General features: G+C 38.4%; 2 protein-coding genes across 4 annotated transcripts; one reads left to right on the top strand and one right to left on the bottom strand.

Annotated features, from left to right (window-relative positions):
• Nucleotides 1-14,024: 14,024 nt before the first annotated feature.
• On the top strand, nt 14,025-18,925 carry LOC126627839 (UMP-CMP kinase 3-like). 3 transcript variants are annotated; one of them, XM_050297412.1, is made up of 10 exons: nt 14,025-14,186; nt 15,364-15,425; nt 15,666-15,729; nt 16,187-16,304; nt 16,754-16,910; nt 17,030-17,110; nt 17,234-17,341; nt 17,421-17,492; nt 18,203-18,255; nt 18,584-18,728. In XM_050297412.1, exons 2-9 carry the CDS (start codon nt 15,396-15,398, stop codon nt 18,209-18,211), a joined length of 639 nt encoding a protein of 212 aa, XP_050153369.1. In that variant the 5' UTR covers nt 14,025-14,186; nt 15,364-15,395; the 3' UTR covers nt 18,212-18,255; nt 18,584-18,728. The 3 variants fall into 3 exon arrangements, with proteins under 3 accessions (XP_050153369.1, XP_050153367.1, XP_050153368.1); XM_050297411.1 differs by lacking the exon at nt 18,584-18,728 and adding an exon at nt 18,758-18,925 and having other exon boundaries at nt 14,026-14,186; XM_050297410.1 differs by lacking the exons at nt 18,203-18,255; nt 18,584-18,728 and having other exon boundaries at nt 17,421-17,681.
• Nucleotides 18,926-20,180: 1,255 nt separating this feature from the next.
• Nucleotides 20,181-21,674, bottom strand: LOC126627848 (uncharacterized). The gene is made up of 2 exons (XM_050297431.1): nt 21,389-21,674; nt 20,181-20,613 (listed from the first exon to the last, which is right to left on the bottom strand). Exons 1-2 carry the CDS (start codon nt 21,554-21,556, stop codon nt 20,218-20,220), a joined length of 564 nt encoding a protein of 187 aa, XP_050153388.1. The 5' UTR covers nt 21,557-21,674; the 3' UTR covers nt 20,181-20,217.
• Nucleotides 21,675-23,042: the final 1,368 nt, after the last annotated feature.

Here is a 23,042-nt window from a genome sequence, read left to right as displayed (position 1 = left end):
AATGAGTGAAGCTGGAGTGAATCTTATTGGTGGAGGCGATGCATTCTTTTGATGATGTCGCCATAAGGCCATTCATCTTGTCATATCTCTACCACCTCCTTCACGAAATGACAAAGGGTGAGCTCTTCAAGACCAATGTTAATAGAGCCATTTGGATGGTGCAACTTTGGCTCCAGTAGTACTTCCCCAAGTTTTGGGCTGCCAACCTGGAGTTCCACGAAGGCATAACTCTAGCCCTAAATTTTGGCAGAGGTTCTTACCACCAATCATTCCACCATCGCCTGCCTCTAGTTCTTCAGGATTTGCTGGACTCGGGTAGACTTAGAGTGAGGTGCCTCTGTGCTCAGGATGTACCTTGGTTCTCATACTAACTCTTCCAAGACTCATTTGGGAAGGATGCCAGCAGCTCATGCAAAGAGAAGTTTATCAGCTGCATCTAAAAAAATGATCTGGCTTTGGGAGTTCGAAGTGACAGAGTGAGGTACGAAAGCGGGCTGGAGGTCAACCACCCCAACTTCTATGGTAGACAACTAGGATTCAGGCAGACAATCCCAGTGCCTTTCTTCGATTCCCTTCACTGTGAGACCTTATATCGCCTTCGTTTTCCCTATGAGGTCACTTTTCGGGCGAACAGGCACAACCTTGAGGTGATGAGCAAGATTGCCCATAAACCCGTGGCTTTGAACTTTGAATGCACCTCCTAGTTCACCATTTGATGGGAGGCTAAGTGGTCAAAGAAGTATGATAAGGACCTCAGGGAAGCCAACGATAGACTTTTCGGGTAAGTCTTTCAAGTTTCTCTCAAACAATGATGAATTTAAGAGCTAGAAGGAAGCCATCAACCAAAAGAACCAACTTTTGCTTATAAATAAACCACATTGCTTATGTTTTCCTTTTCTACATTATAATTTTATAGTTTATGGTTATCTAACTCTTTCTTTGATTTTGTAGCCCAATGCAACATTGATGAACTGGATGTCGGGCAAGAAAATGAGGTTGATGATGCCTTGGTCCTCTAATAGGCTGTTGCAGAGGTAGCTAGGCAAAAAGTGGGTTCCAGCCATGCTTCTAGGGATGATAGGGATATCTCTAAGCTGTTCAGTGAATCAGAGACTGAGGCTAGGCCCGAGATGGAGATGAGAGCCCCTCTTCAGGTAAGGCACTTTGTGGTGGAGTCGTCGGAGTCCAAGACCTAGTCCTTAAGAAACATAAATATGCCAGTAAGTGACCTAGTCCTTTTTTCTTCTCTTTGTTTTGACTCTTCTAATTTTTGAGCTAATTCCTTTTTTTTTTGCAATTAGGGTTTCCTGCCCCTAAGAAACCTGGCCCTATTTCCCAAGAGTCAGAAACAGGCGTGGAAGTGCAACAGAGTGACCTTGCTAAGATCCTGGAAGAGTTGAAGGCATGATTTCTTAAACCTTGAGTACTTTAATGTTATAGAGTTCACCCTCATCAATACTTTGCTAATTCTTTGTTGTCTTTCACAATATGCTACTAAAGCAGATGAAACTTCATAGCTTGAGCCTTCTTCTCCCCCAGCTTAATCGGTGTATTCCTCTCATTCTCGAGCTAAGCCCTCAGAGGCACAATTCTCTATCTCAACAGTAGTTAAGTTGTATTTCTAAATTTTAAAAGCTAATATTCTTAATAGTTGTTTTCCAGGCAAGGGAAAACACTTCAACATCTCAGGTCGGGCAAATACTAACCCCTCTTTCTTCCACTCTTCTTCCAGCAATGGTCTCTCACTTCCCAGTTCAATCCAACAATTAGGGAGATGCTCCATTTTATGGAAGATGATAGTGCCTCTGTAGGTCTCCTCATTTGAAGCCCTTCTAAGTTTTTTCTAGGTTTTTCCATTTAGAACTCACAATTAATGTTTATTTTTGGCAGTCTTCCCCCGTGCCTGATACCACAACTTAACCACCACCAACCTTTGGGGATCTTATAATCCCTGAGATACTAGCTGTCTCTGAGGTAACTAGCCTCAAGGCTCATCAAGCTCCTCCTCAGGTCTGCCAACCTCCATCTTTTAAGGTAGCAGCAACCACATAAGCTCTTCCCAAAGCTCAAAGGTCTTCTCAAGTATACAAGTGCTTTCATTATTGTTCTTTCTTTATCTTAGGTGTAGACTAATCCACTAACTTATTTTCTTCTTAATTCAACATGCTTCTAGTGAGGGCTCGGGCAAGTCTCCTTAGCTTGCAGTGAGCAAGGTTGCCCTTCATCGGCCTCCTAAGGCTTCTGGAGTCACAGGGATCCTAATCCCTAAGCTTAGGAAAGTTATTGCAACTGAGGCTCATTCTTCTATCTCTTATGAAGCTGTTACCACTGCTTCTGCTTCTGGAGGTGTTGAAGTAATGCCTCCACCTCTAGCATCCATTCCTGCCACAACCTCCTTACCTGAACTAGTCAAAGAGTTCAGGCAAATTCGGACAAAACTGAGGCCTCCAAGACACCAATTTGAGCCTCAACACTAGCAGGATCAAAGCAGAGTCTTCAAAGAATAGATGTAGAGGAACTTATCGACCTCTTTCAGCCTCAAGGCACTTCAGGAGGTTGAGAAAGCCTTCACTGAGTTGTAAAAGGCTCAACAAATGTCAAAGGTGCAGTACGAGTTCTTCCTCTTTTTCTTCAAGAATTTGAGGGCTCTAAGGGACCAACATCTTCGGGCAGATAGGCAAGCAAATATAGTGAAATGTTATAAGAAGAAGCACTCCAGAACCTTCAGTTGGTGGAAGATGACTCAGCAATGGAAGATAAGATAATGGTGGTGGCCTCTGAGATCTAGAAGTTGAAGGAGCAACTTTCTGTATTGAAGGCCAAGCAGATGACCCTCTTGAGTAAGCTATAACAAAAGATTGAAGAAGTGAAAAGGGTCAACAAAAAAATGGAGGATTCTGAAGCTTAACTAGCCAACAACAATATTGCCTTAGAAGAGCTGGGCATAATTTTCACTACCATGCAGACCTATCATTCCAGGATAGCTGTTTTGGCTAAGGATGTAAATATGTTAGGCTAGGGTATCTTGTAACCTCCTCCATTATGAAATGAAAGATCTATTCCTTCTTCAGCTTTTTACTTGTTCATTTACACTTCTTTGTCAATGCTTAACTATTTTAAATATCTTCCCAATGTTTAAACTCCATTAATGTAACAATCTCTAAAATCCCACAGAGTTAGGTGATACTTCTTTTAAAACTTGGTATTAACTAGATGTTTTTGCAAATTTCTTTCTAAATCTACCAAGTAGTACCCTCATCTGTCTAACACTTTGTTGATTATAAAAGAGCCTTCCCAAGTAGGACTCCACTTTCCAAAAGCTCTAACTTGAGCTCCTAAGGGCATAATTGCCTTCATACCAATTCTCAATCCTTAAAGGTTTTCATTCTCACTTTCTTGTTGTATGCTCGGGCAACAACCTTTTTTCATTCCTGGATCTTGTTTAGAGCTTCCATTCGGATTACATCTAAATCTTGAACTCCTTGACACATAGCTTGAATAAAATCATCGCTATGTAGACCAAATTGGTTCTAAAGCCTTATAGAAATCACATTGATCTCCATAGGGAGCACAACATCTTGCCTGAATGTTAATGCATAAGGGGTGATCCTAGTTTCTGCTCTTTTGGAAGTCCTATAGGCCCAAAGAGTATCTCCCAGCTTCTCATGCCATTTTTCTGGGCTGTCTGCCACCATTCTCTTGATAATGTTCACCAAAATCTTGTTGCTAGCTTATGGTTGACCATTAGATTGGGGATAATAAGGGCTAGACCGAATCATCTTTATCTTAAACTTGTCTGCAAACTCTTTTACTTCTTTTGAGATAAATGGTGGCCCTCTGTCTGTAACAATTATCTCGGGTACCCCATATCTATGTAGGATTTTAGTCTCCATGAACTTCTTCACAACAGTTGAATTAATGGTCTTCACAGCTGAATCCTCCACCCACTTAGTAAAGTAATTAGTTGCCACAATTATAAAGGTGTGCCCTTTATTGGAAGTTGGGTATATTTGCCCGATGAAGTCCATTGCCCGCCCTCTGAAAAGCTATGGCTTCACCATTAGATTCAAGGGTACTGAGGGTATGTGCTGGAGAGGTCCATGTCTTTGACATTCTTCATATCCTCTAGCATAAGCTTTACAATCTTTTTCTATGTTGGGCTAGAATTAACCATATCTTCTCAGCAACCACCTCATCTTTGTTCCAGCTTGATGTGCTTCACAAATGCCTTCATGCACTTCAGCCATCACTCTCATTGATTCCTCAGAACCTAAGCATTTCAACAAAAGTCCATCTAGAGTCTTCCTTAGCAAAGTTTTGTCCCACATGACAAACTTAGTTACTTGCCTTCTGATATTCTTACTTGTGAAGGAAGAAAGGTATTTTAAGTACTGAGTGATGGATGTTTTCCAGTCTTCTATCTCAGGCTCTTTGGTTATTATACCCAAGCTAAATCCTCTCTCAAAGATAGAAGAAAGATTTCTTTTTTGTACTTCTACATTCATCTCAGGCACTTTTTCTTGAATATGTGCTCCAGAAGCCCTTTGTGCCATTTCGTTAGCAATTACGTTTGCTTCTCTAGGGACATGGTTAATTGTTACTTCACTACGCCAATAATTTAACAAATGATTATTTGCCAAATAATATCTTGCCATTGTGAGGTGTTTGCACTTGTATTCTCCATTTAGCTGATTGATTACCAACTCAAAATCACCATATATTTCTACCTCAGTTGCCCCCAACTCTATCTGGATTTCCAAGCCAATGATCAATGCCTCATACTCTGCCTTGTTGTTGGTAGTATCTTTGTAATCCAAGAGGAATGAGTATCAATGTTGACTACTATTTGGATTAATAATGACAATCTCAGCTCTTGAAGTATGTTGAGTGCAAAACCCATCAAAATATAACTTCCAGGGAGTGATCTATAGGCTAGTTATTCTCTTTACTTCTTGCTGGATCCATTCTTCCCTGCCCGAATGATCTTTACTAGGTGGGATCCAAAGGCTGGCCACTTCCAGAGTTCTAAGGATGTTGACAAGTTCTTCCTTAAAGTCTTAGTGCTGGGACATGAAGTCTGCAGTTGCTTGTCCCTTTATTGCCTTTTGAGGTACATACTGAAAACTGAACTCTAATAGTGCTAGAATCCACTTCCCAATTTTTCCAGTTAGCATTGGCTCAGACAACATGTATTTAATCACATCAGCTTTGGCAATTATATGGATGTGGCAAGGCAACATGTAATGCCTTAATTTGCAGGCAAGTAAAGTATAAAGCTAAACATAGCTTTTCAATTGGGGTATATCTTGTTTCTACCTCAGTAAGGATCATACTGAGGTAGTATATTGCTTGCTCCATCCCCCTTCATTGTTTTGTACCAATAAACTCCTTATTGACTTCTCAGATGCAGAGATCTAGAGTTTCAAAGGTTTTTCCCTCTGGGGAGTCATGAACACTGGTGGAGAGGCTAGATAAGCCTTTACTCTGTCAAAAGTTTCTTGGTGTTAAAGGCCCCACTTGAACTTATCTTGATTCTTTAATCTTAATAAAGGAGTCAACGGTTGGATCTTGCCGTTAGATTAGTAATAAATCTCACCAAAAAGTTGATATTCCCTAACAACCTATGCAGTTCTACTTTGTTGGTAGGGGGAGGTGATTCCATTACAACCTGAGCTTTGTTCTTGTCTATCTCTACACCTCTCTAATGAATTAGGAATCCTAAAAAGTTGCCTGATATAACCCTAATGGCACATTTCTTAGGATTCATCTTCAACTTATGGGTCTTCATTCTCAATAAGGCTTATCTGAGGTCTTATAGATGTTGATCTTCAGTTTTAGACTTCACCACGATGTCATCAATATATACCTCCATGCTATGATCAATTAAATCATGAAAAATAGCATTCATTGCCCTTTTGTAGGTAACACAAGCATTTTTCAGCCTAAATGGCATAACTACGTATTCATATGCTTCTATATGTCCTAGGCATCCAAATGTTGTCTTATGTATATCTCTTTAGCCATTTTATTTGATTATATCCAGTATTCCCATCCATAAAAGATAAAACTTTATGTTTTGCAACTGATTCGATGGATAGGTCAGTCATGGGCATGAGGTATTCCTCTTTGGGAGTTGCCTCATTAATGTTTTTATAGTCAAAACAACATCGAATGACATTAGTTACAACTTTTAATACAAGTACAATGATAGCCAACCACTCCACATACTTTGTTGGCCTAATAAATCTTGCCTTTACCAGCCTCTCAATCTCTTCCTTGACTTTTTCTTCTATCTCTTTCGACATCCTTCTTGGTGCTTGCTTCAAAGGTCTGTACCTCTTTTTGATAGGCATTATGTGCTCCACTAACTAGGGTCTAATCCAGGCATTTCCCTGTAATGCCATGCAAAACAATCCTTGAATTCATGCAAAAGGTCAATTATCTTTGCCCGATCTTCAACCTCTAACAAGCCACTGAGTTGTACTAACCTTGGATCCTCATCAGTCTCTAAATTAATGGTTTCCAAGGGGTTTTGAACTTCTGGTGCTGGTTTATCAGGCTCTATTCATAAAAGCTCTATTGACTTTGAGGCCTCGGGTTTAACCTCTGGCCAGTCTAAATCATATATACATTCTGCCATGTGAATGGTTGCTTCCACTTCTTTTCCCCACTCTGCCAACTCTTTGGTTGAGCTCACTTTAATCTCTCTTATTTCTCTCTCATACTCTAACAGTCTTTTGATTAAGGACCTGACTGCAACCACTTAGTCTTTCATCTTTTGGTATGTCATCATTGGTGTTGGTGGGCTGGGACAATATAAGGCTTGTCCCATTCTTCCTCAGTGAGAGAAAGTCCTTACTCTAGGAGCTTCTAGGCCGTCACTTTGGTAGGGCGGCCGTTCCTATCAGAACATAGACATTGTAGGATCTCAACACTGGGATTGTAGAAAATTTTCTTCTGCAACATTGGTTGTAAGGAAAAATGGCCCTGTTTCAGCCTTCACTAGCTCCAAAAATCCTGGCTCCTCAGTTCTGGCCTCATGGTAGATAACAACTTGTTGGTGCAAAGTAGATGACATAGATAGACTTTGGTGGATCCAATCTTTTCCCAGCAATGCCCTATAGGTAGAGCTGTTGTCCACCACAAAGAATGCTAACATAATCCTTTTGGATCCCAAATCTACTTCTAAAGGTAATATCCCATAGGTTTTAGTGATGGCCCCAGAAAAACTAGACACTGTGAGATCAGTAGGAATAAGATCTTCCTCACTTCTGTAAAGCCTCCCCATCTGCTTGAGTGGGAACACATTGACTGTTACCCTCATCTATCAACACCCTTTTAAAGGGGACTCCCTCCAAATGAGTCGTTACATATATGGGCTTCAGAGGGTTTGCTAAAGCTAGACTCAGCTTGTTGAACATCATCTTGTCAAAGTAAACCCTCTTAGGCTCTTTCGTGTAGGATCGGGCAAGTCTGCCAAGCTTGATCCTTCTTCTCCAACTTTCTCAATGTTCACAAGTGCGATCATTGGTTCTGGTGCCAAATAATCACCTTCTATTGCTGCTGGCTAATCGGGTTTTGCATAGAACGTGGTTGATAAAACATAGGTTATGTTCATATGGAAGTTGCTTGGTCTAGGTACTTCTTCATTCTTTTCTCCAATCTGACATAAAAATTGATTCATCCATGCTTGGGCATCCTTGGTTAGCATCAACTCGGGCACTTCCTTTTCTTCTGCTATATCAAAGTTATGCAACTGCCTTGAGATTTCACAGGGAGCATCCTCTAGTAGAGGTAGAGGTATCCCCCTCTCAAAGGAAATGGTTCCAAAACAGATAGGCTCTGAATTCCAGCTTAGTGTAGGCACTATCACCATACTCTCTTGAGCTATTCTCAACACCTTGTACTTTCCTAGATGGGGGTTTTGAGGTATATGATCTCCCTCACCTTCAGCTTTACTCTTAGCTATCTCTATCTATTTCTTAATTCTCCATTGGAGTTGTCTTTTTCCTCATTGGGTGACTTTCTCGAACTTAACATTTTCAAAAGCTTCTGAAATGGGAGGGATTTTTAATGAGTTCATATAAGCCTTATGATGTCTTTGAACCCTCCTTATTATGGATGCCCCCATCTTTCTAACAGGTTTCCCATCTTTACCTACTATGTATCATTTTTGGCTGAGTTGGGCTGAATCTTTCTTAGTAACTAGGGGAATTGGGCTCATGGTTTTCTTTCGCCATCCTTGTCTTATGTTGCTGTGATAACTTAGATTAAGAGGTTTCACATCTACCCACCTTAGTAATTTTGCTTCCTTATCTTCTGTTTTTTTAAGAGGCTTCATAGTTTCTGAAAACCTCAAGTAGGCCCTTAGGCTTTGAATCTCCTCCTAATCTCTGGAACATATTCTTGGTGGTTTCTTTCTCTGCAGCCCGAACAATACTTATGCTGGCATCTTACTCCTCTATCTCTCTTTTCTGACTAACTTCCGATCTATGATGGCACTTGATGCTAGCACCTCAAGTTCACACTCACACTGACATCTACTACATAAAACCGCTCATTTGACCACAACTGCTTGGGGTATGTCGGGAAATCTTCTAACTCCCTTTGTAGGCCTAACTACTTGCCTTCTCTCCCCCTGTTCATCCTAGGTAGCATTTCCTTTACCATTCTCAACCCAATTAAGGTTAATCATGTTGATTGAGGCTTCTGGGAATGGATCTGTGTCAATCATCGTATTGGCTTGGGGTTTCTCCAATAATAGTTTTCCCTTGACTATGAGATTTTGGATCCAATCTTTGAACTACACACAATTATTTATGGAGTGATTAAAGGTGTAGTGAACTTTGCAGTACTTCTTCCCTCTAAGCTTTTCAGATTTGGGCATCTTCTTGGTGTTGTTGGGCAAGATTACTCTAGCCTTCACTACTTCCTCATAGATATTCACAGCCTTGGTTAACTCAAAGGAGTACGTCTGGTACTTTGGGGGCTTCATAGGCACAAAGCCTCCATCATTCATTACAATCTTCTAGTCTTTGATAGGTTGGACCAATCCCTTCACCATTAAAGGTTTGAAAGGAGTGGTCATCTTTGCAGCACATAGCTCAATCCCCTCTCCTAAACTGTCATCATTTCCTCCTGACTCTAGGCTTTCAAACTTTAGCTGGTGTTAGGGGTGGGTTTAAAAAACCGAAAATAAAAAAAAATCGAGCCGAACATCGAACCGAAGCCGAAAAAAACCGAACCGAACTAGGTGAACCGAACCGAACCAAAATAGGTTGGTTCGGTTTCAGTTTTGGTGGTCCAGAAACCGGACCGGACCGAACCAAACCGATTTATATATAATATATATTTATTTATTTATTTAATATATATTAATTATATAAATCATACACAAATACTCAAAACCAAGAGGTTAGAGGTTTCGAACCCCTTCCCTCCTGGTTGATGAGTATTTGCTTCAGCCAACTTGACAACAAGCTTTGTTTGGTATAATTGTATTAGTAAAATATTTATATTGATTATGGATCTTTAATTCCTTATATTTATAACATATCTAAACACAAACCGTAGCCGTCCACCCATTTATTCCTATTTCATCTTCTCTGACTTCTCAACCTCTCTCTTTCTCCCACCGTCAAGAACTTATCTCTCCCACCGCTGCGATGCCTGATTCAAGAAGTTCAGGTTCGTAAAGTTGCTCTAGCTGTATCAATTTCATCGATTTTTTTCCCAATCTTGTAAATCTGTTTATTTTGTAAATCTGTTTATTTTTTCCCAATCTTGTAAATCTGTTTATTTTGTGATTGCTTCTCAGTCCATTCCAAGTACCTCTTTGTTGCTAGTTTTACTCTTCAACTTGCAATCTCATTTTCCACCCACCAAAAGAGAAAAACCCAGAAAATGCCCCAAAAAAGGAACAATCTTTCCTTCCTTTTTTTCTGCAAATTACCAACTCTCTGTAAACTCTTGTGAGTTGTGACCAAAAACGCAACTTTCCTCCAACCCTTCTGGCCTTTATCCTTCATGGTAAATATTCAGGATCAAAGGGCCCAAAAGAAGACAACTTTTTTCTTACCACATTCCGCCTGGATCTCATTCAACACCCATAACAGGGTAGATTCAAGGGATCATACAAAACCCAAAACTCACTGCTGATTGAAAGTTGCAAAACCCAAAATCTAATCCCTTTCTCGGTGGTTTCCTCGTGAAAAATATGATTTTTCTTGGGATAAAATAAGATACAAAATATGTGGGATCAAAAATGGCGAAAAGAAAGTAAGTTGCAAAACCCATTGAATTATGCTGATGTTTGTTTAATATAATTGTTTGGATTTTCTTATAATTGTTTAATCAATCTTTCTTTTTGTTTTTGTGTTTTTTAATCATCTAAAAAAAATTGTTGTTGATGTCTGTTTCGATTTTTTGTTGTGAATTTTTGAAGTTGCTGATGTTTGTTTGGATTGTTGGTTTGTGAATTTTTGAAGGAAAATTGACCGATGTTGTTCTTGGATTTGTCTTTGTGGAGCCCTATGTTGGTTGCTCGTCTGTTTGGCTGTGTTCGAACAGGTGCTCATGTCTGGATGTTGTAAATTGTAATCGGTGAGGTGTCGGTTGGTTGGTGGCGGGGGTTTTCGATGCTCGGCGGCGAGTGCTGCAGTGAAAGCTTAGGTTTTTTTTTTTTGTTGTATTGTATGTATTGAGCCTTTACAGTTTGTTGGATCTTTTGGGCTGTTTGGCAGGTCCTCTTTTGGGCTAGTTTACCAACCAAATATATATATGTATATATAAATAAAAAATAAAAAAAGGAGGAAAAAATCGAACCGGACTGAAACCGAACCGAAAAAAACTGAAACCGAAAAAAACCGAAGAAAAACTGAACCGAACCGAACCGAACAGTAATTTCGGTTTGGTTTTCGATTTCAGTAAAAAACCGAACCGAAGGGAACCGAACCCACCCCTAGCTGGTGTATATGGGCTTTGGTCTTATAGAAAAAAGGCACTTTAGATGAGTATTTCACTTGTTGCTCATCTGTTAGCAACTTCTCATACTTAGTGGCTGCAATCACTAACTCATGAAGCTCATTAAACTGCATATTATATAACTTGTTCCTTAAAGGTAGCCTCAGAGCTTTCTGAGCAATGGCTATAAGTTGAGCATGGTTGATTAGGAACTGGCATCTCATCTTGGTTTTTCTAAACCTTATCATGAAATCTTATGTAGACTCATGTTCATACTGCTTCATCTCCACTATAGTCATCTCTAGCTCCACCCTATAGAACTGCTCATGGAAGGCCATCTTCATTTGCCCATAGTTGGTAATGGAATAAGGGGGTAGCATAAAGTACCACTAAGAGGCTAAACCTACCAATGAATTTCCAAATAGTCTCAACTTATAGTTAGGGTTGTCTTTAAATGCTACATAGTGATTTGAAAACTTGAAAATGTGATATCTGGAAGACACATTACAGTCTTCCCAACTAAACGTTGGGAATGCGGGCATCTTGAAGTTGAGGGGGAAATGATTTTGCCCATTAATGTACTCGGGATAAGGCTTCTGGTATGTGATTCTGAACATCGGGCGAGCCTGTGGCTGGGCATTTTGTACCACCATCATCCTTAACTCTGCCAACTCATTCATGAGCTGCTGGTTAGCCATGTTATTGTGTGGGGTATAAGTAGTCCCCAATTTCGGGCTATGCTCAATGCCCGAGAAAGCTTCATTCTATGGATCTGGCTATCTCCATCTAGCTTTTCTTCCCTTATTAGCTGATGGTAATGACCTATAAGGGAGAGGTTTTCCCACAGCTATAGGTAAACCGTTTCCGCTTGTCTCTCCCACTGGATTGGTGGCCTCATACTTTATTATTTCTTGCCTGATTTGCCTCCTACCATCTAGTGGGAGTAGCAAAGGATCGGGCAAACTTGTCTCTTAGAACCCTTCTTCTTCTGTCATACTGGTTCCAGCACCCTCATTCTTTTTCCCTCGATCATTCTTTTCCTCGAGTAAGGGGAACAAAGGAATCATTGGTTCCTTCTCTGGGCTTGCTTCCCTGATTACTTCCTTGGTATAACCATCCCTTGGTGTATAGTACTCTAACTCCAGTTTTCTCTGTAGAGTTCCTGTTAAGGAACACAGTTTGCTAACCTCTTCTCTGGTCTTCATATAGATTTTCTCTATACTTCTTAGTACTTGCACCATAGTGGCTTGCAAATCTTTGTTAGTAACTTTTCCACCTGTCTTCTCAGAAGAAGTTAGGCTCTCTAGTATTGTAGGGCTGCATAGTAAAGGGAAGTCTTCTGGGTGATCTGCCATGCTAACTTCTGTTGGACAAAAGAGTTGCCTAAACTTTACTTTCCACCTGAATGTTTGTTCCTTCTTTCTTCTTGGCATACAAAGCTATTAATGCGTCCTACTGGGCGTGCCAAAACTATGTTTAGGCAAGGATCTTGGATATGGTCCCTCGCATAGCTCCCCAGGGCTCTCACTCTATCTTGCCTGTAGAGCAAAATTTGCTTGGTGTGCTGCAATATGAGCTGCTCGTTAGTTTGAATGGTGCATTTGTGATGCCTTTGGTTTAGGCTTTAAGGCTCACAATAAAAACTAACAAGGATCTGAGCATGCCATTGTTATCTTTTTGTATAACAAATTGTTGTATAGGTGTAAATTAAGTTGATTACTTGCGCCATAAGTTACTTAGACTTCTTGTTTATCAATGGATTATCATAGATGGGTTTAGCCTGTATAAGGCTTTTTTCTTGCCTTGTGAAGAAGGACTTTTAGTTCATAGTATTGTATATCCAAAATGAAGGGAGTTCATGGCATTTTCAACCATTTCCTTGATCAAAGTTTGCTTTAATGAAAACAGGTTCATTAACTTATCCAGATTTGATTACAAATGAAACTTTTGGGTGGAAACAATTGAAAATGATTTAAAAGCATGAAGAAAAATGCATTAAACAACAGATCTACTATATGCAAGTACAAACAAAAGAGACTCGGGCAAGATTTAACCTAGTCGGGCAAGGTTTAATTTCTTACAACCACTTCTCTTTGTGTTTACAGGGATTTGTATACTCAGGGGGTTGAAAAGTAAATAGGTTTTACTAGAGGGAATCGATACTACAACACTAAGGGAAGGTAGCAAAGCTTCTAATCTTGACAAAAGATGACTTTCTATGGGGGAACTACGGTTAAAAAGGGTAGAACCTGGACAAAATTTAGCTTTCTAGTTTCTTACTTGTTTGAGAGCAAAGTAGGATGTCTTTTGATTGATTGGTTGAGTGTCTTTATCTCTGGTGTCCCTCTCTACTTTTATAGACAATTTGGCCCGACTGTCCAAACTTTACTTTTAGTTGATGGCTTTCGGAGGGTAATGAGTCATCACTTATTTACTCATCCATGCCCTTGAAAAAGTGTTTTTTGCTGATGGTAAGATGCCGTCTGTCGCCCATCACTTCAAACATAGGCATGTGGCCAATATGCCTTGCTGGAATGACTTCCAATTCTTCTCGGGCCTATCGACTTGTCCGAACCCAGTCTCCTCTTTACCCTTGTATTTATGGGCCTCCATCGTTACAAAGCCAGTGTCAAATATAAACCCAAATAAGTAGGATGCAAAAATATTTTAGGATTTGTAACCATCATGAAGCTCTAGATCTTTCTTCAATAGATAGTGGGAGAATTGTTGGATAGAGAGAGGAGAAAATAGAAGGTGAACAAGGAAGGAAAAATGCAGGCAAGGAAAGAGGAACTTTACCTGAGTTAAAGAAGAGAGGTTTTTGAAGGAAAACAAAACCCACACATGTTGTTCTCTGGAAGTGCCACGTCACTTTTGTGCAGGACTTCCTGCTGAGTTTACAGCAGCGAATTGTTATAAAAAATAATTAATTAAGCTTCCAAATCACTCAAAGAAACCAAATAAAATTATTTAAAACACTAGGCAGGCTTTAGCCGTTATAACTACGCAAACTTTTTCCCATGCTTTTCGAAATTCCCATTTTACCCTTACCGACCAAAACGCTCAAACTAAGGCCTCACCCACATTCCCTGCAGAGTCATTGGCCTTCTCCCATTTCAAAACACCCCACCTCGTCCCCCTTCTTCTATTTAAGAAAATCAGAGCCACCGCAGCTCCCAAAGCGCAGCTCAGCATCAGATCTTCGCACCAAAATTCACACACAGGTATGGCTTCTTCTCCATTCGCAGTTTCGATTAGCATTTGATGCAATTGAAATAGATTCTGATTTGCGTTTCTGGAATCGAATTCTTTTGCTCCGCATCATGTTTGTTAATGCTTGATTTTACTGGTAAGCGTCGTCCGATTTTATTTTAGTTCGATTGGATTTTGTGTTTACGGTAGATTTTTGAGCTCGCATTTGATCGGGATTTTGAAATTTTTGCGTGGATCTGATCGGTGTGGTTTCGATCCGTGTCTGTTTGGTTTGGTTTCGTGGAAGGGAGTGGAAAGTCTCAAGATTTTTCTTTTCTGTTTATTCATTTGAGGTTGTTGATTGTGTATGTGTGGATTTGAGCTCGCATTAGTCGGTTGAGTGCTCGATCTGAGTCTACCTGATGCTTTGATATGAATTTTCGTTCTTTATTTCGTTGAATTTTGGCCTTTCTATTGTCTGATTGCATAAATGTTTTGTTAGATCTCGACGTAGTTCTGATTGGTGTTGAATTGATTCATGAGGAAAAGGGAGGGAAAGGTTGAGAATAAAATTTTGAATTTATTTATATGCCGATTATGGTGGAGCTTGAGCATTAGATCGAAACAGAAACTTTTTTTTTTCCTTGCGTGCCTGGTTTTCTGCATCCGAATTGATCATCACTGTTCGTTTTTGTTGGATTTATGAATAATTGAACGAGAAGGATTTGAATTGAATGATTTTAAAATTATGATGGGAAAAGTCATAGTTTTTTACTTCTGATATATTTTGTACATTTTTTTGAAATTTTTTAATCACTTTAATCAAATCTATGCTTTTTGTTAAATTTTTGTATTTTACTTTGAACAAGTAAACTTTACAACAATGAGACTAAAATTTGAGTCTGATATGTATGGCCTCTGCTTGAATAGATCAAATAGTTTAGAAGGTTAAAAGACACTTTACAAAGGGCAGTTTGGACTTAATGGGACTTAATGGGAGTTTTATGGTTCAATTTTGATGCACAAGACGTGGCTATTCAGACCGCTGTAGTGGAAAATTAATATATTTGTATGTACAAATGCATGCATAGACATGCCATGTGTACAAGAGAGTTTGTTAGCTTATCAAATATTTTTGCAGATTCAAGCATAATCATGGGTTTTTGGTCTACCTAAAGTTTTACAATTGCAGTGTTTTGATTTGCGCAGATAGGATATTCAGAGACAATTAGTTGGTGCTCATGGGTTCAGTTGTTGATGACGGAAAGAAGGTATATCTTGGGTTTTGTTTTGATTGAGGTTTCTGAAATCATGCACGGTTTCTTCTGGAAACTTTGTCACTTAAGTTGATATTTCTAAATTTACTGGGAAATGAAATGCTTTCATTTAGTCTTCTCCAGACTCCCGAAGGACCTTATTCTTTTATCTGGTTTCCATATGTGCACCTTTAACATTTGTTGTTTCGTTTCATACTACTTCAAGCTTAAATTGAGAAATGCATCCTACTGCAGGAGGCTCTGCAGGAGGCTCATAGAAGCTTAGCTGATCTGAACCCTACAGTTGTTTTTGTATTGGGTAAGAAAATTATGAAACTAGAACTAGTTGTATTCTAATCATCCTTGTTTTTCTGAGCTGTTAGCAACCTGGGATAAGATCCACTAATCTTGGCTCGTGTTTTTAATATCCATTTTCTCTCTTTGCTTAAGAGTTCAATGAAAATATGTGCATGATTTAAGAGTCCTGTATGTCAAAGAGATGATGTTTTTGTATGATAGGTTGGCTATTTAATTTTTTATTTCAGTTACCCATTATATATATGGGAAGACTAATTATTGATACGAACCTTAGGTTTGTTTACATTCCTCTCATTTGTTATCGTAGCTGTACTTTATTTATACATTTCGTGTTTGGTTGTTTTTTTCCTTTTTCCACTAGCTACACTAAAGCCTCCAGTCATTTCTTTGGCACCACCCTTCCTTTCTTTTGAGGTACCTATGGATGCTCTTATCAGTTGTTTCTTTTGATTTAATAGGTGGCCCAGGCAGTGGAAAGGGTACTCAATGTGCAAACATTGTTGAGCACTTTGGGTTTACCCATCTTAGTGCTGGCGATCTTCTTAGAGCAGAAATCAAATCTGGCTCTGAAAATGGGTATGGCATTGTTGTGTAGTCTACTTTTGGCTTTTTATAGTAGTGGGAGTGGGATACATGATGAGGGTAGCATTCCGCTTCTTGAGTATAGTATAAGTATCTCCAGTTACCATGAATTCATAGTCACCCAACAGCTTCACTTTTATAAGATTCTGTGTTACATTACTTGAGGGGCAAGGGTGACAATAAGGTTGTGGGTGGTTGCCTCTGTTGTGTAAACTGATCCTGTATCACACCATTTGAGTAAAAGAAAGAGAATGCTCAGGACTGTACTTAGCTTTTTCCAATACAGTCAAACACTAGAAAAAGTGTTTCCGCAGAAGTGTCTTGTTTTATGCCCCTTTCGTTGAAAAATGATTGCAAAGGTAGTCTAGACTCTGGACTTTGTATGCCCATCAAAAATTGTTTTACATGTCTCATGTAACACACCTTTTTTTAATGGTTGACAGGACCATGATTTCGGATATGATTAAAGAAGGAAAGATTGTCCCTTCCGAAGTAACAATTAAACTTCTTGAACGAGCAATGCTGGAAAATGGTAATGACAAGTTTCTCATTGATGGGTTTCCCCGTAACGAGGAAAATCGTGCTGCATTTGAGGATGTGGTGAGCCCTCTGGATAATCTTTCGTTGTTACTTAAGTACAGTTTTTGGTAATTGACTAGTTTTCATAGTGGTTTATTTACTTGTTTAACCAATGGAAAACCGTGTTAATGACTTTGCAGACTAAAATCGGGCCTTCATTTGTCTTGTATTTTGACTGTTCTGAAGAAGAGATGGAGAGGCGGCTTTTAAGTAGGAACCAGGTAAAAATGTGATTTTTTCTTGTGGAGGATTTTGTATATTGTCTTGGTATAATGATATCATCTCTTTTTGTTTCCAAACTAATTACGTTGATGTTTTGTGTTTCATTTGTTGGGCCAATGAAGGGAAGAGAGGATGATAACATAGAAACAATAAGGAAGCGGTTTAAGGTTTTCCAAGAATCCAGTCTCCCTGTGATAGAGTACTACAACTCCAAGGGGAAAGTTCGGAAGGTAATTCTTCAATTGGTTTTACTTATTTCAACAATATAGTCTTTCATGTTTGTTGGAATCATTGTTGTTTCACTCTCAGATTGATGCTGGAAGGCCTATTGAAGAGGTTTATGAGTCAGTAAAAGCTATTTTTGCACCGAAAGATGAGAAGGTAAATGGCCATCGCCATACTTTGATGGAATGCTTAATCTTGTTCTGGATGAAATGGTGTAAGAATTGACCGGGAAGGGAGTTCATGGGGGGTATCTTTTCTTACTGGTGTGGTTTTGTAAATATAACTTGTGAAACAAATGCTTTAGGATTGTAGTAAGCTTGATTAGAAATCGAGGAATTTGAATGACCCAAGTGTTATGTTAGTTTTAGATTGATAATGTTTCCACATCAACTAATTGTAATCACAATTGTGGCATACCAAATTGATCACGTAAAGTAATCAATGATCAGAATGTAGCTGCCAGTCAAATGCATAGCCATAAAATGCAAACTAGAACTAATTATGAACACAAATTGGTGCTATTGGCTAGCTAAAACCAAACGGAAAGAGAAAATGATGAGAAATTTCTTACTATTCAGATCAAGGCAGCAAATTTTGATACGGGTTGGAGTTTGAAAGTAAGGGGATGGGTATTAACAGTAATCTGTCTCTAGCATTAACTGGACCCTGCATCAAGAACAGAAATCTAGATGCACATTTTACATTATGGAATCTAGCGTACCGTTACTCATCTGCACATTTTGCGTGTCATTGACGTTAACTTCAACTACATTTAATAAGAATATCGTGTTGTTTTCCCCCCTCTAGCATACACTTGAATATGTGTATATTTTCCCTGTCACTGACGTCAATTTTTGCTGTTACAGGCCGAGTAATTGCTGCGATTGTGACCAAGATTTCAGATCCTATGTCTATTGAGGTAAAACCTTAATCTTGAACCGCAAGAATAAGAGTTTACACGTGTGATGATATTACGTGGTTTTGCCTCATTTTGCACATAAGCACACATTCTCCTTTTCACTTTCCATTTGGGACCAGGAATCTAAAAACTAGAAATAGAAAATAGGAATGGAATAAAGGCAGCAATACCAATAATGCCGATGATGGTGTGTTTTCCATCTTCGAACGGGAATCAAACTATTCTTGTCACTGTTAGGGTTGATAAATATGATATTCTCACAATCCTCAAAAATCTGTTACGGTGTGCGTTGTTTAAAATTGGTTTGTGATCATTGGCCGAAAAACAGACTTCCTAAATCAACTGCTTTGCAAACTGAGATTACTTTCACTGGACATATTCGAATGCCCATAGCCCATGTTTCGTTGGAGTCGCCACACCCGTCACCACATACGCATACAAAACTACTCTTTCTACCGAACTCCAATATTAACGTTTTCTGTCAACGGTATCTTTGTTTCAGGTGATGCATTGCTGGCTGCATATATTATATTCTTTGGCAGGTTTATTCCTGATGCTTGCTTACTATAGAAGGTTGTATTATTATTCGACACAATTGAGTGTATCCTTCTTCTCTTATATTGTCATTGGATTCTAACTTTTAAGATTTATAGTAATAAATTACATAAAATGTTGAAGGACACCAAAAGTAAAAACAGAAAAATCGAGTGATTCGCTTGGAAAGATTGTTCATGTGAGGAAGTCAGTTAAATGTTGCGTGGTATGTAAGGCGCCCTGTTTTGGGCGTTGCTTATAGGGGTGGGTTCAAAAAACTGAAAACCGAAAAAAACCAAAAACCAAACCGAACCGAAATCGAAAAAACCGAACAGAACGAAAAAATCGAACCGAACCGAATTCTTTTGGTTCGGTTCGGTTTTAGTGATCTAGAAACCAAACCGAACCGAACCGAATTAATTAAATTAATTTTTTTATTTAATTATTTGTTTTGGGTATTATTTTCTAAACCCAATTTGTAAGTTAAAATGTGCTAACCCAATGTGTTGCCAAACTTTAAGCTCAAAATATTAAAAAAATGCCTATAAAAACTCTAAACCCTAACCAATTATTTCTCCCCCATATAAGGTTCCGGAACCAAACCTCTTTCTGAAGTATCTATATCCATCTTCATAGCACTGTCTACTTCTGCGCCAGCTTTCTTTTCCAAATCTACTCTCATATAACATGTAACATAATCCATAAACATTTATTTCGGGTAGATTACTTGGGTAATTTGTAATGGAAAAGAATCCAACACACACTAAATAAATCCACCCACGCATTACCTTTACTAATCAAGTTGTCAACATGCAGTTACAAGCAAACAACACTGATCTTTGAACAACATCATACAATTTAACTTTTCTAAGTCATTTGTACGATTTTTGTGTGATTTTTGTGTTGTGAGGTTGTTAGTTTGGACTTTGAAAGACTTTATTGATGATTTTAGTTCAACTTTAAATGTTTATTTTCATTGTCTTTGATTATAGTTAGAATGTTTATGTTATGATTGTGTTGGATATGTTAAAATTTAAAATTTCAATGTTTTTCATTTTTTGAAAAAAAATAAAAACAAAAAACCGAAACCGAACTGAAACCGAACCGGAAAAAACCGAACCGAAAAAAAACCAAACCGAAAAACCGAAAAAAAATTGAACCGAACCGAATCGAAATTTCGGTTTGGTTTCGGTTTTGGCAAAAAACCGAACCGATTTAAACCGAACCCACCCCTAGTTGCTTATAATATAGAAGGCATTTTTACTCGTAAGCGTTTTTGTTAAAAATGGCTTTTATTTGAAGCACTTTCTTCTCAGAAAAGCACTTGGAAGTGCCTCTTGAAAGCTTCTCCTAAAAGCACTTTAAAGCAAAAGACCGGAGAGAGAGAAAAATGAATACGAAAATGACAATGAAATTGATGCTTAGGTTCTAAACAAATACGATGCCATTATCCTTAATGGTATCGAGAACGATTCCAAGCCTACCCTCAATCCTCTCATTCTTTTTGGGTTCAAAAGACATTGCAAACACATCAGCATCCTTGCACCTCTCTGCAATCAGGGTTCCTACAACTCGACATGCCTCGTTATCGGTAAGCGACGGCAACGAATACCTCAAATCCTTGGAGTTTGTGCTGGCCACGGATATCACTTTGCTGGTACCCCTGTGCATCACTTTGGCATGGATGAATCGTTTTGAAAAGAAAACATCCAGTAAAAATGGCCTCATGTACATATCTGTCCTTTGACTCCATGATTTCCTATTAGGTCTATTTGCAGCCTCGCCTCGAGATCTCCGGGTCCATGCAGCTCGAATGAAGGAATCCTGAAAAACAAGCAAGACAAACTCGAATCCTGTTTATCCGTTTCAGTGGTTGAAAGTTTAACTGAGGAAGCATTTGACTTAGCAAATCGATCCACGACTGACTTGTAAAACTTGAACTAACTGAGGCCATAGTGACTATAATAAAAGACCTAAAGATTCCTACTTTGTAAACGGGAGAAAAAAAAAACATAGACAACGGACAATTCACAAGTATAACAGAGTACCTCCTCCAATTTGGTCATGCACCTATAGTTTATAGCATCGATTATTTCTCCGAACAAGCATGAATAAAGGGCCTCGTAAACTAAAAAAGGCATTTGAAGTTATTGAATGGCTACCCTAAGATCAATGTCGACAAGATTTATCTCAAATGTGCCAAAACCAACAAATCCGTCTCAACTACACAACGCAATTGCAAATTTCCACAGATAAAACTGGTCCATAACCGTAACCAACGTAATGTAATAATTCGATTACCATTCACCGAATATATTCATAGAAACCACACGCTTGTTACCCTAGTCAACAAACTCGAGACCTATAACTTCCATTGTCCTAGTAATTTCATCAAACACCTTATCTGCACTAATGGAAACGGGTAACCCTAAATTATGCATGCATTCACAAAACACGATTCAATTCAAGCCATCAGATCAGAAAATCAATGGTTACGAACAATTTCCAACATTTTCCTCATGGTAAATATTGGGATTCAGTATAAAAAAAAATGGTCAGGTAAGAAAAGAAAGAGAAAGAGGAAGTAATGGAAGCGTGCCTTGTTGGGGGTGTGAATGCGATTAGGAGGGCTTGTGGTGCAATTGAAGAAGACGCCGAAATTAGGAAAGGAAGATGCCCATGAGAGCCGGCTGGGTTTCACCGAACCACTTCCACAGGGGTTTGACAGCGTCGGCGGCAGAGGAGGAGCTGATGTGCAGCAGGCCATTCAGAGCAACGACGAAGGTTTCCCCTCTCTTGCTAAGCGGATGGGGATTTTTTGCAGGAAATCCCACATGTGAGGCACGTGGGGAGGAAAGGAAGATAGGCTTGGTGGGAAAATGAGGTTGACATGTATGATAAACTAGGTTTTAATTTGGTTCTCTTTAGGATCACAACGTTCGGTTTGGGAACGGAAATATTATATTTATCCATATAGCCACGAAAATTAATCATATTCATAACCGTAAATTAACTATCGGCTACTATTCATAACCAAACTTACGGTAGCTGATTTCTTATCGGTTAATGGTTATATCTATCTTCGTCAAAACAAAAAATATATTCATTTAATTGACACATTATAATTTAGTAAATATTGATTTCATCATTAAATATTTGATGTATAAAATGATTCAATAAATGGATATAAAAATTATAGCTAAACATTGATGATGTTGGTTCTTTGATTGTATCATTGAATTCTCATTAATTTTGATTCAAAACTTTTGAGTTTTTACACAAAATGCAACTCACACGATAAAATTTTTGTATTATCAAGATAATAGATTTGGTGAATAATGAATATATATATATGTATAATATTATCTATATTCTATATATATAAAGGGAGAGCTCCAGTTTGGTAAAGCTTTCCAAAATGCCAAAAATACCCATTTGTTTCATTCACAATCAAAACTCAAAAAATTCAAAAAAACAAGAACAAACTGGTAAAAAACCATATCTCAACAAAAAACTGTATTGGAAAACAAAATAAATAAAAAAGAAAAAGAAAAAAGAAAACGGAATTTAAAACCAATACTAGTCAAGAGTCCATGTAGTGGGTAAGTGATTGCTAACTGATGTGGTAAAAACTAACACACAAATTAAATCATCTTTTAGATAATTGTAGTATGCGTAAGTAGGGATCGTTCTAGGCCGGGGATTAGGAGGGATGCTAATCTACACAAACTTGACTCAAAAACTGAAAACTAGACTCAAATACACAAAACTAAGCTAGACTGACTTAAATAACACAAAATATGCATTCAGGGGTGTTCTGGACGAAAATTGAAGTAAATTGACATGAAATACTAAAGGGGGATTTGTTTCAATGAATTTTAAACTAAAACTAAGTAGGTTGCAGAAACAAAGTGAGGGTGGTACGAAACTAAGGTAACTTAAGGGGTGAAAGGCTAGCTCGATGATTCTTCTCCACATATGAAACATATGCATACAAATTGATTTCCAGTTATTATTCCTATAAACCATGAATGACAATGCCCCAAATTAATCATGAAAAGTACAAATTAACTTTCAGAGTTTCCTAAATTCATTGAATTGGACTCAGCGACGCAACCAAATTATTCTTATTAAGTTCCCTATATGAACTGCATGATAGAGATACATATCAAAGATCATTAAGTTCTGTGAAAATCATAAGCAATGACAAATCATTCATAACTATGAACTGCATGATACTCCTACCAGGAATT

The sequence above is a fragment of the Malus sylvestris genome, chromosome 7 (assembly GCF_916048215.2).
Source record: "Malus sylvestris chromosome 7, drMalSylv7.2, whole genome shotgun sequence".
Taxonomy (NCBI): Eukaryota; Viridiplantae; Streptophyta; class Magnoliopsida; order Rosales; family Rosaceae; genus Malus; species Malus sylvestris.
This window is presented reverse-complemented; position numbering and strand designations above follow the sequence as displayed.

Bases quoted from the DNA above. Each gene is read 5' to 3' on its own strand.
- LOC126627839 (XM_050297410.1), top strand. From the start codon at position 15,396: ATGGGTTCAGTTGTTGATGACGGAAAGAAG. The intron at 15,426-15,665 runs GTATATCTTGGG...ATCCTACTGCAG, and splicing joins TTGTTGATGACGGAAAGAAG to GAGGCTCTGCAGGAGGCTCA. The intron at 16,305-16,753 runs GTATGGCATTGT...AATGGTTGACAG, and splicing joins AAATCTGGCTCTGAAAATGG to GACCATGATTTCGGATATGA.
- LOC126627848 (XM_050297431.1), bottom strand. From the start codon at position 21,556: ATGGCCTGCTGCACATCAGCTCCTCCTCTGCCGCCGACGCTGTCAAAC. The intron at 20,614-21,388 runs GCACGCTTCCAT...CTTGTTTTTCAG, and splicing joins GCATTCACACCCCCAACAAG to GATTCCTTCATTCGAGCTGC.